At 37.4% G+C, this 18,210-nt stretch overlaps 1 protein-coding gene and 1 long non-coding RNA gene across 34 annotated transcripts in view; one reads left to right on the top strand and one right to left on the bottom strand.

Moving 5' to 3' along the window:
* Positions 1-18,210, top strand: part of GPHN (gephyrin) — a 266,028-nt gene that overhangs the window by 223,090 nt on the left and 24,728 nt on the right. For all 32 annotated transcript variants that reach the window (NM_001031549.3, XM_040701116.2, XM_015287544.4 and 29 more), the window contains 6 exons: positions 2,300-2,392; positions 5,105-5,160; positions 10,430-10,549; positions 15,124-15,182; positions 15,402-15,555; positions 16,682-16,803. In NM_001031549.3, coding sequence (NP_001026720.3) covers positions 2,300-2,392; positions 5,105-5,160; positions 10,430-10,549; positions 15,124-15,182; positions 15,402-15,555; positions 16,682-16,803 — 604 coding nt within the window. The remainder of the gene's footprint in view (positions 1-2,299; positions 2,393-5,104; positions 5,161-10,429; positions 10,550-15,123; positions 15,183-15,401; positions 15,556-16,681; positions 16,804-18,210) is intronic.
* LOC121110844 overlaps positions 6,557-18,210 on the bottom strand; it is a 62,320-nt gene continuing 50,666 nt past the window's right edge. For both annotated transcript variants that reach the window (XR_005860226.2, XR_005860225.2), the window contains one exon: positions 6,557-10,613. This is a non-coding gene — a long non-coding RNA (uncharacterized LOC121110844). The remainder of the gene's footprint in view (positions 10,614-18,210) is intronic.

The raw sequence follows: 18,210 nt of genomic DNA, 5'->3' as shown, positions 1-18,210 counted from the left end.
TTTCTGCTGTTTATTCATTCTGAACTTGTCGATTATTTTTGTAGCACTGCATTTTCATATCACACTGAAGATATAGTAGTATTTATGAAATGGGAGATGTACAGCTCTAGTACAATACCTGTCATTTTGCTACTTTATCCCAGTACCAATAGCCTTAGAAATCAAAATTCTTCACAGAACTTACCAGTTTCACCAGTTGAGCTTTAGAAAAGAAGTACTCAGATTTGAAAAGTGCATTTCATGTCATTCTCCATTCTGCATTAGAATCAGAAAACTGTGGCTATCTCATGAAGCAGCTTGATGACATCAAAACATTTCAAAACATGTTTTGTGAATTGCAATTAATTGAAATAAAGTCAAATGGGGGTATTTCTTAAATGCTTGTTCACATAAAGGGGAATAAAGAAGTGCTTTAGATTGTCCTTTAGTTGCTGACCGGCTTCATTTTAAATGCCCAAGGCTCTGGCAAGTAGTTCTTATGTTTTTTTCTCTGCTTAGTGACATTCATTCCCACTACTGCCTTGCCATTTATTCACTTCAGATACTGCACGGCAGAATGCCAGGAACATACTGTTCAAATTTGCTCTGATTGGTGTGATTTTGCATGCAGACGAGAAGTAAAAAGAAGATACGACGTGCCTACTAAAATTAGAAGCATCACTTTTGTACGAGATTCTGTGTGTGTGAGCAGAGGTTGTTTTTACCGGGCCTTGGAAAGCTGGCTTTTCTGTGCTATAATTCAAATGTCTGCATGTTATTTTCTGTGCAAATGTTCAAGCTTTCAGTGAGCTTTCTAATAACTCCCATACTGTGTATCACAGTGATAAACAGCAGTGCTAGTAGCCATCATAAAAATGTTTTTCTAGTTGCTGTAATACGTTTTACCAGAATTTTCATGGTAAACCGTATTTCAAAAATGCAACATAAATATTTACTTGAGGCTGAATAGTTGGTACATGAGTGCAATGATGTTAGAGTTACTATAATTATAAATAACGGCTTACTAAATCACATTGTGTTCATAAGTAAAATATAATACCACTTTGCTACAGCTGAACATTTCCAAAACATATAGGTGCACTTCTTGACAAAATGTGTCTGTTTACTTAGAGACCCAGTGAGGTCTCCTGCCTTCCTAGCAAATCCAGAGGGACATAGATTTTCCTGTCAGGCTGCAAAATGAGAAACATACTTTATTCAAATCTCTTGTTTTTTTGGCATATCTGATATCCTACAACATGCTTATCCACACAAATTCACCTGGCAGGAGTACTTTTCTGAGTACTTCTGAGTGAAAGCTGCCTCTCATTCATTCATGCTGTCAGGTGAATTTTGCCTTTCTGTGCTGCAACATGCTCCTTAGCAGTGGCCTCTGTAATAGAGGAGCTGCTTCTACTTATACATACTGGGACCCAGCTGATTTCAGTAGTTCTGACCCTTCCTATTCCATATAGTCAGAAATGTAATCAATCCTCTTTATCACCCTCCCACTGCATGAAGGGATAAGATACAGATTTTCCACTCCATTCCACATGGTACAAAAAAAGCTCTTGCTCGCACTGTGAAAGCAAACAGGTGAAGTACACGAGACTGAGGGGGAAGTGGTTCGTGTCGGTCACGACAGTGAAGCAGAGCCAAATTACAGCTCATCAGTCACGGTTGCTAAGTGAAGGGAAAGAGTATGTTTGAAACAGCTATTAAAATATTTAGAACTACTACAGCGTAAATTTACATAAATAATCCTGACACTTATGTTCACTCATCCTCTATTAATCAGAAATGTTATCAGCAATTAGGCAAAGCTAATCTATTGCAAAACTCCTTTTTCAATTTACTGAAACATGTCCATCGTTACAGTTTACGAGCTATGCTCTGGGCTTATTCTATTACCTTTCATGTTTTGCACAAAAACTTAAAAAAAAAAACAAAAAAAAAACAGAAGCACATGTGATTTTAAGAGTTCAGAATAGACAGTATTTTTTTTCTGTCTGATCACATATCAGAGCTATTACCTCTGTGTTTGGTTACTTGGCTTTCCAATCAACTGTCAATGTTTTTACTGTAAGGGATCATTTATTGCTGCTCCTACAAAAAGATTCCAGTTGGCTTGTTGGGTTTTTTTTTTTTTTTTCATTTATGTAGAGGTTTTGACAGAAATGAAGAACCTGAGGGGTCTGTTCATGAGACCTCTCACATACACATTCGTTTCATCTATCACAGCACACTGCTGTCACTCTGGTTTCTTCTTCACTAGTTCCAATGACAAGGAGCATGGTCTTTTCTCTTTTCTCCTTTATAGATGGAATGGGCCGAGTCCTTGCTCAAGATGTATATGCAAAAGATAATCTACCACCATTTCCAGCATCTGTAAAAGATGGCTACGCTGTCAGAGGTAAAATCTTTCTTCATTAACATGCAGCATAGAGCCAGTAAAACTACTTTTCAACATGCCTTTAGTTCATTTCCATGTTTTGTCAGTCAAGCAGCACTTGTATTTTGGACCCAGCTATGGGTGTTTTGCTTAAGATTTGATCCGGTTCATTGCTGGAGTCATTGCTACACGCAGTGCAACTGATGCGAAGGAAGTTCAAGTGAGATCTTTTAAGTGGATACATGAACAAATGTGTGCTGGTGGACCTTTGTTGCTAGGCAGTTCCTTGGAAACACAAAGAATTCCCTGAGAGTAACAGAACATCTCTTTCTGAATAACTGATTCTTCTATTTCTCTGTTGTTGATTTCATCAGAATTTTCTTATTGTAGCTGTTACTTCATTGAACTATTACAGATCCAGCTCCCTATTTGTGAATTATTTAATGATTGCCTTAGAAAATTTTGAAAAATACGTATCAGAGTGTTATCTTAGGGAGGCACCTCAAAAGAAAAAGTTATTTGTGCTTCAGAAGATTTTGGCTACTGTATATAAATGAGCAGTAGGGTTTTAAGGAGCAGGCATGGAGCTGTTTCCCCAAAGAACTGAATCAATCTTCTGCTTTGCCAGTAGGTGCTTTTGAGCAAGCTGCTTCTCTGTGCATCTATTTTTTTTTTTTTTCCTTTTTAAAGGATGACTAAAGATATTTACTTAATTATCTGTAGAGAGAAATTCATGTGATTGAACATTATCCAGGTAGTGATATCCTTGTGGTAGGTGCTGAATCATTGTATCACCATGCTGAACTTCAGATACAGTCCCCAACTTCCTTTTAAAGGCACTAAAATGTCTTTTTTATTGGCAGCTGAAACAATGGAAAGCAGCTGTCCACGAAACATACTATCTGCCAGCCCAGGCAATGGATGTAGTCCAATAAGCTTTCCCATGGACATTATAAGAAAATTAACTTTCAGGTCTGCAAGATAGATTTGACTGGAGCTGTCTGTTATCCATGTGTGTGAGAGACAGGCAGTCCAAAATGGCCAGTAATTGTGGCAAGAGAGTGCAGATGTAGCCAGAGAAATACAGGTAATATAGTGCTGAAAAGATAAGAGGGGAGGCTCTGAGTATCATGCTGCTGACAAGGGCCTTGGGAACAAGAGAATTCTGTCTTGCAACTTGGTAAGGTAAGGGAAAGCTAAAGTTTTGTCTCAGTAAACATGCAGAATGATCAGAATGGTCATGAGCTCCATTCTTAACAACTTCTGTGACAGACAGGGCCCTAATTTTGGTGGTGGATTCAAATAGAATAATAATATTATTGCTCTTGTAGATCTGTTATCTCAGGCTATGAGAAACAAAGCTTGTAGACAGAGATTAGCCCAAAAACCTTGTCCAGTTCTTCAAGCTGTATCAGTTTTATATCATCTGTAAACCTTGTCTCCTTATCATTATTAATTAGGGAATAAAATCTAATTCAGAAATATTTTATCAAGTTTAAAATAATGTAGCTATTAAGGATTTTTTCTCTTCTTTTGGAGGATCATCCCAGCGCATTTTTTAGGTTTGACTACTGTACTCAGTAGTATTACATACATTATTCAAAGACAAGTAGTGGTACAGTCTCTCTGATTGCCTGGAAGGAAAAAAAAAAAAAAAAAAAAAAAAAAAAAAGGCCAAACGTAGACAGATCTGAGAGATCCAGAACAATTTCCTCATTACAAAAAAATGTGCTGTTTTACAGAAAAGTTTCACTTAAGTAAGAGTGCAATTCAGTTTTAACGCCATACTGTCTTTATGAGTCTGTATATTTAGCAAAGAAACAGCTAATAAACTTGAAAAATCAAATAAATAACAGTTAATTTGTAAAAATCTCTGAACCATTTCACAAAGAAAGCAGTGTTGCTGGTATCAACTGCTTAGAAATCACAGGTTGGAGATTCCTATGTTTTATGTGTTCTGCATTCTTTGGTTATGTTCATTCATATTTTAAAGATTTTTACTACAACTATGAGGACTAGAAGCTTCCTTCATTTATAATGGAAACAGTGACTTTTTATAGTCTTTTGGTTCTAGTGCTGGAGCCTTCAAAGAAAACATCACTAATGCAACTTCACTGTAAGACCTTTGAGGCAGGCAAAAGCTTGAACTTTGCTAGTAATCTTGCCTTTAGTGTCCCTGTAAAAATACGAATTTGACTAAACTAGAAGTCCTGAAGACTTTCAATTTGTTAAATCAATGATCACTGGCTTTTAACTTTCAAAATGGCTTCAACAAAGGGTTTGAGGTAATCAGTTCAGTACTAATTCCTGAAATTACAAAAACAAACAAACAAACAAAAGGTGTGGAATGCAGATTAAGTAGACTGACAAAATATGTGATTCCCATGTGTTGGTTTCACACAGAGAAAATTTTGCTCTCAATGGGATATTTTTATACATGTAAGTTCATGAACTCCCTTAAGGCTCTGTTATTAATGTAATTTCTCCTCATCTCTTAATCCTGATTCCATATCAGCAAGAAATTTTCTGTTAAAAATACTATGGCACCTGTAATTTTCAAAATAATAAGCCATGACTTAAAATCTAAAGTGTTTGCAAAACGTCCATGAACTCTGTTGTAATGAAACTGAAGAACTCAATCTTAGATCATTCTTTAGCTCTCCCGCTCCTAATTTCTAATACTGTCATTTGTTTTGCTTCAACCTTTACCATTTGTGTTGTCCATCTTAACAGCTGCTGATGGCCCAGGGGATCGATTCATCATTGGGGAATCCCAGGCTGGAGAGCAGGTAAGTACAATTTCTTTTCTCGTTTTTCTTTTTAAGTGTATTTTTCTCTTGTAAGATATTTTTACAAGCCTCTTTAGGGCTTCCAAACTCAGTATTCTTGGAAGTGGCAGGAAGTAGGACACAGCTGTAAAGCCTCCTGCTGTGTGCCTTGGGACATGATTTCAGACAGTAAGGTAGTACGGTTACATAAGGAACTAACAAGGATATCCTAAAAATACTTCAGAGCATTGTGCTGACATGTCCTATAGGAGCACATACAATAATGTTGTGCCCTAGTACAAGGTTAGAGGACATAAGGTTTCGTGTGTCATTAACAGTTCATAAACAGAGAGAAACAAGATTTAACCCTTTCTTGCTGACAGATTTTAAGAGGGACATCAGCCCAGAAACTGTTTCCACAAACTGCTTGCATATTTCACTCTGATTCCTGCAAACTGAAGTGTGTTTAGAATTTTTCAAGAAGCCTTTTTAGAGAGGTGGTGCTCAGAACAATCTTGTGGAAGCATCAGAAGCTTGATTTGCCTCACAGAAAAGCCCAGCAGCACAGTTTGCAGTATTGTTCCTTTTCTATTTGTTTAAAGAGTCATTGTGCTCTTTAGCAGATAAATGGATTGAGTTTAAGGGGAAGTTGGGATAGCATCCATTCATGACCTTCTTTGCCATATAAATATTCATAAGTAGAGACTGTGATTGGCCGCCAAATTCAGAGTCCAGTTGATAAAATTTCTATACTAATACTACTGATAGAAAAAAGAATCAGTTATGTTCTACCACTTTCATTAGTCTGTCTAATTACACCTGATACCTTCTGTTCAAGAGAACATGGGTTAACCTAAAATGTTTCTCCAGTCATTTCAAGTCCCAGCATATAATTCTGTCAAAAACCTGATGTATGTGAAATGTTGGATAAATTGAATAAGTAGCAAACAAAGGATAAGCTTTGTTGGGGACCTGTAGAACTGCTAAACCCAAAATCTCAAGTAAAATATTTGCATTTCAAACAGTTGTTTCAGGTTTTAGAAGCATTACCTGTTGTAGGATTGTACTTTTTTTTTTTTTTTTTTTTTAATGGAGCTGAACTGTGTTTATATGCATAACAAATGCAACATTTGATTTTGCTAATCATGGTAGATACAGGTGCATGATAGATAGATGCTGCCTCTCCCATCCATTATACTATAGTGGCATGTATAGGCATTATCTCAATAATGATACTCATATGAACTTAGATTAATGAATCTGTTATACAAAATATGTAAAATTACTTAAAATAGTAGAAATATGTACATTAGTGGTTCCAGTATTGTTATATCTGCCTTGAATTCTCAGTCTTTCTGTCTATATTTTCAAACATCAGTCTAAAATACAAAAGATTGTCAACTATATCTACAACCTTCTATATGGTCATTATAAACCAGCAGAGCAATCTGCTATATTATCATTTATACCATTATTTACCTGTCATCAGTATTCTTATTTTGCTAGTTAAAAAGCATTACAGCACAGTGGTGCTTACAAACAGTACTGGTGAAGCTGTATGGACTTAGAACTGCCCACAGGTCTGAGGGGTTTTGGTGTCCTAATCAGTTCAGCAGGTTTGTAGTAAGGATGGAAGGGCAAGTGGAAGATTGTTTCCCTCCTACAGAATTCAGTAGCTCACAAATGTGTATCTACAGGAACAGTCTGTCCTACCAGATTAATCGGAATGGGGTGCATGCAGAGAGAGAACAGTTCTGGAAATCCCAGCGGCAAGTAAGAAAAATGAGGCTGTTGACCTCTGAATAATTGGTCAGAGGTTTTCTCTTGGGCCAGCACATCTTCATGTTCATCTCCTTCCCAAGAAACGATTTATAGACATGGAAGTCTCCCCGGTCTTATTTCACCCTTCAGTCACTCTCAGCAGCAGCATACTGCTTTTCATGTTACAGACCAATTAACTGAAGAATGATTCACAGCAGGGAGTTCAAAATAGGTTTAGATTTGGCTCCTCCTGTAGGGAGAAAAAGGTTATGTAAATGCTACTTAGAGAGGAAGAAAATGGGACTGAGAACTGCAGAGTGGCCATATAGCCAAGCTGGACATTTCTGTATCAATCTGTGAATTGTATATTGCTTTCTCAATTCCATTTCCAGACAGTTGTGCTTATATTAACAGACATTTTTTTTATTTAGTATTGAAGAAAACTTTCAGACACAACCCTGCTCTGGAGAGGTTAGGGCACATTTGAGAGCACTAGTCAAGAGCCATCAGCACAGACTCTGTGAAAAACTAGACCACAGGGAGCAATGATTTTCTTCCCTTAGAGTTGAATAGCTGAGGATTAGAATTTCCTGGAAGACCAAAGATGTTTTTAAGAGGAGCTGTGACTAACCATAATGGATGGATGGAAACAGACATTTTTCACCTTTCCATTAACTTGACCCTTTTTACAGAAGGGAGCATGGGTCATTGTAAATCTTGCAGGAGAGGTGTAATATTGTGCAAGAGAAAATGCTTGAGATGAGGCTATGCTTGACAGATTACTTCTGGTTTTAGTCAGTGATTAACATAAAATGCATTATCAGTGATGAAGGTGAAAGGTAGAATCCTGTAGTGCCCTATTGCAGGTAAGTGTGAGATCTCAGTGACCTTTAAAAGAGCTTCTGTGAAATTGATGTATTAATATGCTTTCTGAGAAATAATTTCTTCACAGTGTCTGTGAAGAACAGGAGAAAACAGCTCTGTCTTCTTTATAAAGTTCATCTGGCCAAATTCCCAAAGGACAAAAAGGAAATGAAATATAAGAGCAACATAACTGATTATAAAAACAAATGTTACTGCATCATAAATTTGTTTAAACACTTTACATCACTACACCTCAAAAAAATTAACTGCTTCATATGATAATAAACTCCAAAAACATGGATATTTACTGTGCATTTTATCACCATAAGCACTATTTTCTGGCAGAGTCCTATGCATGCATTTTTTGTCGTTCTTGAGGCTGAAAAACTGTATTTTAAATGGGCGAATTTTTTATGCAAAACATTTCTCCTTTAAAACTTGCTGCTAAAAGACTAATTATTTAGTAAGTTCAAAACAATATTACTTATTTGTAATGTACCTACAAGAATATGCAAAAGAGCTCCCACACTCCCAAGGCATAAACTCTGCTTTTTGCAACATTTGTTTTCATAAAAATCAAACCACCACACTGGACAGGTTATTTTCACTTAGTTTTAATCATATTCAGTGTAAATGGCTGCATCTCAGCTGTTCATCAACAGCTCCTTGAATAATCTGTGGTGAGAATTCTGTTTGAGAAAAATAAAATGAAAACGTATTTCTTTCATCTTATTTATGTTAGATGCCTACTTTAAGATAACATCAGTCTTGCTCGGAAAGCACATAAACCATGACATGTTGCAACTGCGAACTCTTTTTCCAGTTTATCTTAGCACTTTATGTTCTTCTCAAAGGATGTTATATTTCCTTTACGCTTAGAAAAGCGCCAGTATTCAATCAAATCCAAACTCAGTAATTTCTTGGGATACATAGAGCATTACTGTAGGAAATTAGGGACAACCCATTTACAACTTTTTCCTAATGTCTTTGTGCCAAAGAACAAAATACAGCAGCCTTTGAAATACACACGTTCCAAAGGAATATTCACATTTCAGACATTACAGCTGTGCTGAAATGGAGTAGAATAATGGACAAGGCAAACACAGCTATGTACATTTGAAACGTTGGCCACCTGTCTAGAACATACAGATGTCTAACAGCTTCTTGTCAAAAGTCATAGAGCATATCACTGCTGTGCATGAGCAAATAAGAGTGCTTGGGCATTACTACTTTGAAGTCTATGGGTAGCTATCAAATATGTGCTAATCACACTCAGTCTGAGAAGTCCTGGACACGCTCCAGGATTGCATATGAAATATAGAGTCCATCTGTACCGGAATTATAAATGTAACGTGCACAGAATATGTTGGATTGATCACAGCTGTATCATGTACACTAATCACAGTAAAACCCAAATAAGTTGGCCTTACTAGGGCATTGTGTGGAGCAAACACATTCCAGCAATAAAACCTCAATTTTCATACAGCTTCCTTTAGCTGCATTTTATCACAAAGATTTTTATTTTCGTTATTTATTTCTCATATGGTTGTGGTCAAATTACAGTTTTACTCTGGATTTTGTACAATTTTATTAAAATAGGCTTCCTGGTGTGAAATGTTATTAAAACCACATCACTTGTTTTATTCTGGTATTTTTCTATTCTTTGTCTTCTTCTAGTGAAACTTTCTGATGTACTGTGACTTACATAATTGTAGAGCATTATATATTTTAGTCTTTGCTAAAGTGACCTTTGCAAAAATAGATATTCTATGTGAAGTGACATTGAACTGTCTCTCATTATGAGGAAATTTGCTTAAAAATCAAGCAGCAGGTTATACCAGAAACTTAGAGATTTAGGAAGGGACCTACAGTAACTATCTAGTTTTGCTGCTTGATCTCTTCAGGTCTAACCAAAAGCTACAGCATGTTATCATGCATCATCCAAATGCCTCTTGAATACTGACAGGTTTGGGGCATCAACCACCTCTCTAGGAAGTCTGTTCCAGTGTCTGATCACTCTTACAGTAAAGTTTTTCCTGTTATCTAGCCTGAACATCCCCTGGTGCATCTGTGTGCTCTTCATTCATGTCCTATCACTGAGGAGAAAAAAATGTTGCCTCCCTCTCCATTTCCTCTCATCCAGGACAATCTCCATAGTTTTTATGGGGACTGAGGTTAGACTAACAGGTCTGTAGTTTCCTGGATCTTCTTATGCCCTTCTTGTAGGTCAGTATAGCAATAACTTCCAGTCACACAGCGCATAAAAAGTGTAAAAAAGAAATTCAACCTAAGGAACAGAATATTCTGCAGAATTATTTATCTATGGACACATACTAGATTTTTGCTCATGTAAGTTTCTGAAGGTCTCCATTTAAATGTGACATTTCTGAGCCAATCAAAATACCACCATATTGCTCCATCTGAAAGTTATGCTTATGATAGGAATCTATCTGTTGGGAAAAATGAACCTACCTGATATGCGACCTAAAAGCCAGGTTCCTAATGGTTTTCAAAGATGTTGGAGTTTGTTCCTGTCAATATCACTAGCAGTATAACAAGATGCATGCCATATGGAAGAATTTTATTCTTTCAGATTACCTTCATAATGTTCATATCATTTAAGATTTTTCTATTCAAAACTAAATTGTTTTATTTTGTTTTTCAGCCAACTCAAACTGTGATGCCAGGTCAGGTAATGCGAGTTACAACCGGTGCTCCAATCCCTTGTGGTGCTGATGCAGTGGTGCAAGTGGAAGATACAGAACTCATCAGGGAATCAGATGATGTGAGTCACAAGTTAAAACTCATTTTGCTTTTGGTTGCAGCAGCATGTTGCTCATGGTGCAATCCTGTAAATATGAAAGATAGTCCTGTAGAAGACCTTTTCTGTTCATGTTAGAAGTTCAAGGAGTTTCACGTCAGTTCCTAGTAGCAATTCTGCTTTTTTAAACTATAGTAATACTACCACAGGACTGCCTGTCCTGACCTTGAATTTTCTTTGTGGTTGTTATCTGCCAGCACCAAAGTTTTTGGGAGCATGATTGAATGAAGAGCGAATGTGTCTCAGATCCACAGAATCATAGAATCACCAAGGTTGGAAAAGACCTCCAAGATCATCCAGTTCAACCATCCACCTACCACCAATATTTCCCATTAAACCATGTCCCTCAGTACAACATCTGAATGTTTCTTGAACATCTCCAGGGTCCACCCATTCCAGTGCCTAGCCACTCTTTCAGAGAAGTAGCATTTCCTAACGTCCGACCTGAATCTCCCCTGGTGCAACTTGAGGCCATTCCCTCTAGTCCTATCACTAGTTGCGTGAGAGAAGAGGCTGACCCACACCTCACCACAACCTCCCTTCAGGTAGTAGTAGGGAGCAATAAGATCTCCCCTGAGCCTCCTCCAGACTAAATAATCTCCCTCAGTGGCTCCTTGTATGACCTGTGCTCTAGACCCCTCACCGGCTTTGTTGCCCTTCTCTGACTATGCTCCAGGGCCTCAGTGTCTTTCTTGTAGTGAGAGGCCCATGACTACAGTCCAGTTTGAGTGTGAAGTGTATTCACATTTTGAAATACAGAGTACTGGCAATAAGACATTATATTTACTTCTTTTCTACTGAGCTCATGTTCAGCAGCAGATCAATTTCCCTTATACATAGGTCACTCCAAAAGTAATGTCTCCTACTTATTTCCATGGGAACTACAACAGATACAAAGAGCACAATAATGATATTTGATAGAGAAAATTTTTAGCTACAAAACACTCTTTTTCAATGTAGTCACTACCATTAGCTAGGCATTTTCACCAGTGAGGAACAAAAGCCTGCATGCCATTCTCATAAAAATCTGCACCAGCGGAGCTGACCCACTGTAGCAGTCATCACCACTGAAACACATCACCCACTACCTCATGGTGCTGGTCTCCATAAGTTTTCAGCAAGTGTCAGTGAATGTCAGTGGGTGCCATTTTTTTCCAAATGGAGGAATTCAATGCAACACCTTTGCCTCATCCACATTTCCATGTCAGACACATTTGGTCAGACTGCCCCTCTGCTGCTATCTTTTGCAGCAATAAAGTGTAACAGGATATTGGTGGGAAAGTTCAACCTCTATTGCCCTACCACCAACGTCCACCTCTGACATCATGGTACTATAGCACTAATTGTGTACACACAGTTGTCTTAACAAAGCAAAATGTCTTTTTTTGATGGAGCACGGGCAATGTCTATAGACAACTGTATTCCAGTTTGCCTTAGACTACCTAAATATTCTTCTCCCTTTCCATGTGTTTGGAGAACTCCTTCTGAAACATTACCTTCACTTAGCCAGCTGTGATTTCAGGACACTATTGTCATGTTTGCCATCATCTGACAGTTTTACCAGCAAGTAGATGTCTCTTCTTTACACAAATTCCACGTTCAGTTTTGGAATGAAATGTGTGCGTGGTTCTCTGCTCGTATCAGCCTTTGCTCTGCTGCTGTTCTGACAAGCTGCTCCACTTCAGCATAGCTACATGCTAGCATTGCAGATGGAGCTGGCGTGTAAGCACATGAATTCTAGCATTTACAGCTGAGGAAGACAGCAAACACTGAAACATATTCTCATTTACTTTTTTTCATGCCTTCTTACTGTAAATACATAGATTTTTACATCTGATGAAGTCTGCAAGCTGTCTAGTCTGGCCTTCTTCCTAACAGAATTTCTTGCGTCAGTCCCGCTGTGAGGTTTCAGATGTGTATGTGTAAATTGTATTTTCTTGTAAAATATGTCACTGACTTTACCACTTGTTAATAATTAGATTTCCTTTACTGAAGATGTTTTGCTTGTGGCCATTGCCCACCTTATCATGACAATATTATCGCATTGCATAGCAGTATACATTATAACATGTTATTTCCTACTTCGTCCTTGGATGACTGTCATCCTAGATTCCACTGTTCCCGAGTGTGTGCTCTGCATGTGGGAACAGATTATATGGCTATGTGCATAAACTCTATCTCACAGCAAATGGTCAGCCAACTTCACTGTCCTTTTCCTGCCTTTGAGTAGAATCCTTCAATTTTTGTTTTTCCTTGAATATGCTGCTCTGCTGATCCTGTAGTTAGTACCCATTAGTTAACATGTTATTTTCATCTCCCTTTTTTATGCCTGGCTGGCTACATATTTGAAGAATGCTTTTCTTTTTACTGTTAAGAGCTTCTTCAAGGCTGGGATTTAACTGAAACGAAATCTCTCACATCTGAGAAATGTTCTTCTGAAAAGACAGAGTACTTTTAAAAGTAGCTCTTTGACCTCTAGTTGTGATAGCAGTACTTAAACACCATGGCAGGGATTCCCCAAATGGCTGTCGAAGTCACAGGCCTGAAATGAATAATATCTATTCAGCAGGAAGAAAAATTCTCATCAGTTTGCCAGAAGCACCATCATTGAGAAATTAGTCCTTGCAAGAGCATTTCTAAACCCTTTTTTCTTTGAGTTTTTATGTCACCTCCTTGAAAAAAAGGAGGTTAAAGTGATCCGTGAAACAGGAGATCCTGCACTGAGACTGAACATCAGTATGCTGACTGTTAACAGCTATCATTCAGTAAACCATTCAGACATCATTCAGAATATATTATTTTACAGCACGAGCAATACTGACTGATCCACACCAAACATGAGATATTCTCAACATAATGTCATATCTTTGTGTAGTCCCTACTTCTAGCAACCATAAATTATCTTGTATTTATAAAGCATTCTGGGACATTCATCAGTTCCACAAATAACACTCTCTGCACATCACCCAGTTGTCTACAGTCGTACCTTGCCAAGATGCTTTCCAAACCTGGGATTGCTAAATTTCTCAAAAGCATCTTTTTTTTCCTTGTTTCCTATAATCCAGGGACCCTAAGGAGGACTTTTTCTGTTACTCAAATGTATCAGTGGCACTTGTGTTGATTCCCTAGAAACTGCCTAGCTATTTTTAAAATGTTATCAAAGCTATGGAAAATTCACATCTGACCAACCATCCCCGGTGTCCTGAAAAATAAAATAATTATTAGACTAACTTTTCTTGCAGATTTTCATCACGAGCCTAAATGGTCTTTTATAGATTCAGACAGAGATAAGGGAGATATAAGGGAGTGTCTTGGGCTCTAGCGCAGTCATTTTGGACACTAGCTGCCAAAATCAGTCTTTTCTCTGAAACAGGAGGGACAGGTATTTAAAAAACAGAATTTGTGTTGACAGTGTATCTTAGATATGGTAAAGTAATAAATAAGAACTTTTCTCAGTGTTGTTCTTCATTTCCTGGTTTTCAGGGGTTTAAATTTACCTATTTTCACAATATACGAACAGAAACATAGTTTATAACAGCATGTTACCCTTAACTTTGGGCTTTTTCTTTAAAGCTCTGAGGCATTTGCTTTGAACTCAGAAAATACAGTCTATATTACCTTTAAGAAAAGAAAGCAAATCCAAGTGTCCGATACAAGATGGTCTCCCTGCAAGAAATAGTATTCCAAATGGCAATGACTCATCTTGTTTCCATTGTAAGACTAGTGTCTGATTTGTAAATTTGAGGAACTTGCGGTATGAAATACTGCATCATAATGTAGAAATACAACCTGTGCCTGCTTAAGTACTTGTAGATTCAGTGCTACTGACAAGCTGGCACAATCTTAAATTTGAATATATTTATCATAAAACCATTTGCAGGTTTATAAATTAAATATTAATGATATAGGTCACATACCATTTATTGACACTGAATGAAACACTAAACCATTGAAATTCTGGAAAAGTGAACAGAAATATTAAAGTAGGCATCAGACTTTTCAGGACACTCTCCTGTTAACTGTAAATAAGCATGATGAATAGGCCTCTTTCTGGTAAGTACAAAGCTTTCAAATAGATGTTTCCACTACAAAGATCTACATGAAGATCTTGAAACAGTTAGAGATTGTATCTTCTCCCTACCTTTTGTGGATGTAGTGGCATTTTGTCCATCAAGTGCTCTTTTAGAAATGCCATCTTTGATATAAGGTTGGCTGAAAGAAACCACTTGGTAGACCAGATCAACAAACATAGGACATTACAACATAAACGTATATAAACATAGGGGTCATAAAAAAGGCAGGTAAAACTATGCATTCAATGTTGGTCCTTCCCTGCTGAGCTCATCAAAGATGAACTTCTTATAAACTTTTTTAGCTTTAACACCTATTGTTGCACAGATCAAGAAAATAATGATACTTAAATCATAAGGTCTCAGTGCAATGAGTACTGTGAGCTGCCTAGAAATCTGAGATATCAAAACTGATTAATCTTGTTTGAATAACCCTGCTGACCTTACATGATCTCCTTGTTTTTATAGGGCACTGAAGAGTTAGAAGTTCGAATCCTGGTACAAGCTCGACCAGGCCAAGATATCAGGTCTGTAAACAGCCTGCTTCATAAACAGTAAAATATCTGTAAGGAAAGAAGGGCTGGTGGTGATTTTTACAGTCACTGTTTAGCCTTAAGTACTACTGACATTTTGACAATCTGACTAATGATCATCCTTGAACACTTCTCACCTGAAGCCAGACCGATCAAGGAAAGATGCTTTCGGTCTCATTCTGTTTTTCATTTTCTCTGTGCTATTATTTTCAGACCTATAGGACATGACATTAAAAGAGGTGAATGTGTGCTGGCTAAAGGAACTCACATGGGTCCATCTGAGATTGGTCTCTTAGCTACCGTTGGAGTAACCGAAGTAGAAGTTAACAAGTTTCCAGTGGTTGCAGTCATGTCAACAGGGAATGAGGTAATAAAAATAACTTTAGAATCAAGGCCTGAATATTTCTTACCTTAAGCAGAAGAGGAATACTATTTTGGATAATGATTTCCACCCTATTTCCAAGTAGACTGGCTTTTTGTGCTATCGTAACTCATGCTGACACAACTCAGTTCATGCCGACATGAAGTATGAAGCCCGTTGTGTTTCCTTCCCCACAGGATCATAGGTTCTTGCTCTCTCACAAATCTCCCACACTGTATTTGCCAAAATTTTGGTAATGCATCCAGCCTTGTGCCAGCTGCTTTCCTCTTGCCAACCAGGGAGGAGATCCTTTGGGATACTCAGGGCTATAATTTATACTGCCAGTCATGACTGGAAGAGTAATTTCTTTTGGGCAGCACTCCTCCGTAACTGTTGTGTAAATAGCAGGTAACTTGTCTCTGAAAACGGAATGATACTACAAATGCCCTTCTGCAGTATTGTATCTTAATATTTTCATTATTTATAGCCCATGTTGAAGTTCAGACAAACTCTATTAGCCAAAGCATCAAAACAACCATTCCCCACTTTTGTTTATTCTCTTATTGACCTTCTGTCAATATTATATTGTCTCCCTATGTTCTACAAAAGAATTCCTAATGTATGTAAAATGCATGTTTACAAATGTATGTTTTGTAGTAGAACTTCCAAAATACTCATATAAGAACAAAGCTGTAGTTTCTATTTTCCAATCCAATTTGAATTACATCTTCATTATAAAGTAGAAGATGAACTTCAAATTTTCTTTTAATACTTTTAAATCTGGATAAGAACATCACTGAGGTTCCTGTAAAACCGTGTAAGTACAGGGAATAACTTGGACACTTCAAGTTTTGTTTTGATATATACTGTTTAAGATTAGAAGATTAGTAACCATAAAGAGAAAGCAGGTTTTGCGGACATGGACCAATAGAAACTGACTAAGGAAAATGGAGAATTATACTTTATAAGGACATTACACATCTTATTAATTTAATTTCACTAGATCACTTTTTGCACATATGTTACGACATCTGTCTGACAATGTCCTGTTCAATTTGAAGAAGAAAATTCTCATTCATTTAAAGAAACAATATTCTGAGGAGATTGACTAATAGCATTTCTGGTTTTCTAGCTACTGAATCCCGAAGATGATCTCTTGCCAGGAAAGATTCGAGACAGTAACCGCTCAACTCTCCTAGCTACTATCCAAGAACATGGCTATCCAACAATCAACTTGGGAATTGTGGGAGATAAGTAAGTACAATATGTTAGTAAGGATGTCACTTCTTATTCATGTGATTCACTTTATGGCATCTGTGGAGAAAAAATATACCAGAGAAACTGTCACTCATTTTAAGTATCACTGAGTTGCATCAGTGCATATCTTGGAGGAGACATTTTACTCTTTTCATTAAGAAATATTAAGAATAATAATTTGATATTTTTTTATTGGATGTCATTTATCTTGTTTTGCCTTCCGTTTATCTATCACAGCTGCAAATTAATTTTATTGCTGCAGTGCCATCACGAGCACTGTATTTAGTAGTTGTGAAAACCCACCTCTGTGGAGACATTTCTACAGGAACTATACTTTTTCCTGATCCAATAAAGGGAGAAAGAAGACTTCTCTCAAAGTTTATTTTCCAGGCCAAAATTAATTTAAGGAATAATTTTTTGTCAAATGTTGAGACTTACTAGCTTACTCCTGAACATTTCCACACATAAGTCAAAGTTTTTAAAGGACTCTTTTTTTTTTTTTTTTTTTTTTTCCCTTTACTGGTCTCTTTGTTTTGATTGCCATAGAGTAATACCCTGTGATTAGCTTTTCTGTTCATCTGACAGTGATTGCACCTTTTTTCTCACTGGTAGTAAAGTCATATCTTCTGTTACAGTTGTAGAATAAGTGATTGAAATGTTCATCTTTTGTTCTTTGCAAGATTGTGCAGTGCCTGTCATCCGTGGCTTGAGTTTCTCTTCATAACCTATTTCCTCAATTTGTTGAGCCTCAAAGGCTTTGAACTGGCTTTCTTGTTTCTCTTTGTGATTATCAAACCCAAACCAGCAGAGTAGGGAGTTGTTCAAGTTCATCTCCACTTGCAGAAATAGGTTATTCCTTGTGTACGATTAGAAGTAAGGCCAGATCAGAAAAAAAAAAAAGTTGAATCTCAGCGCCCACATCTCACCTTGACTGATGACAGAATTCCCAAGCAGGGAGACAAAGTTACTGCTGGGGAACAGCTTTTTTCAAAACCAGTCTTCCATAATGCACATCATTAGCTTAACAGGAAGTATATGAATGGGCCAAGCGGTGTGTGATTTTACGATATCTGAACCAACCTGAATGATGGCTTCAGGAAATGCAGTTGTATTTGAAGTCTTTGTATACAAAATGTGACACAACAACCGCAGTGATTCTTGTGATCTTAGGGGAAGCAAACTCTTCTGGATTCTACCTCTGCATCCAGACAACACTTGTTTCTCTGGCCTGATAGAACCTTTGACACGGTCCCTCACAACATCCTTCTCTCCAAATTGGAATGATATGAATTTGATGGGTGGACCATTCAGTGAATGAGGAACAGGTTGCAAGATCATACCCAGAGAGTGGTGGTCCATGACTCAATGTCCAGATGGACATCAGTGATGAGTGGTGTCCCTCAG

The sequence above is a fragment of the Gallus gallus genome, chromosome 5, assembly GCF_016699485.2.
Source record: "Gallus gallus isolate bGalGal1 chromosome 5, bGalGal1.mat.broiler.GRCg7b, whole genome shotgun sequence".
Classification (NCBI taxonomy): Eukaryota; Metazoa; Chordata; class Aves; order Galliformes; family Phasianidae; genus Gallus; species Gallus gallus.
Note: the sequence above shows the minus strand (reverse complement) of the source record. Positions and strands in the feature narration are given on the sequence as shown.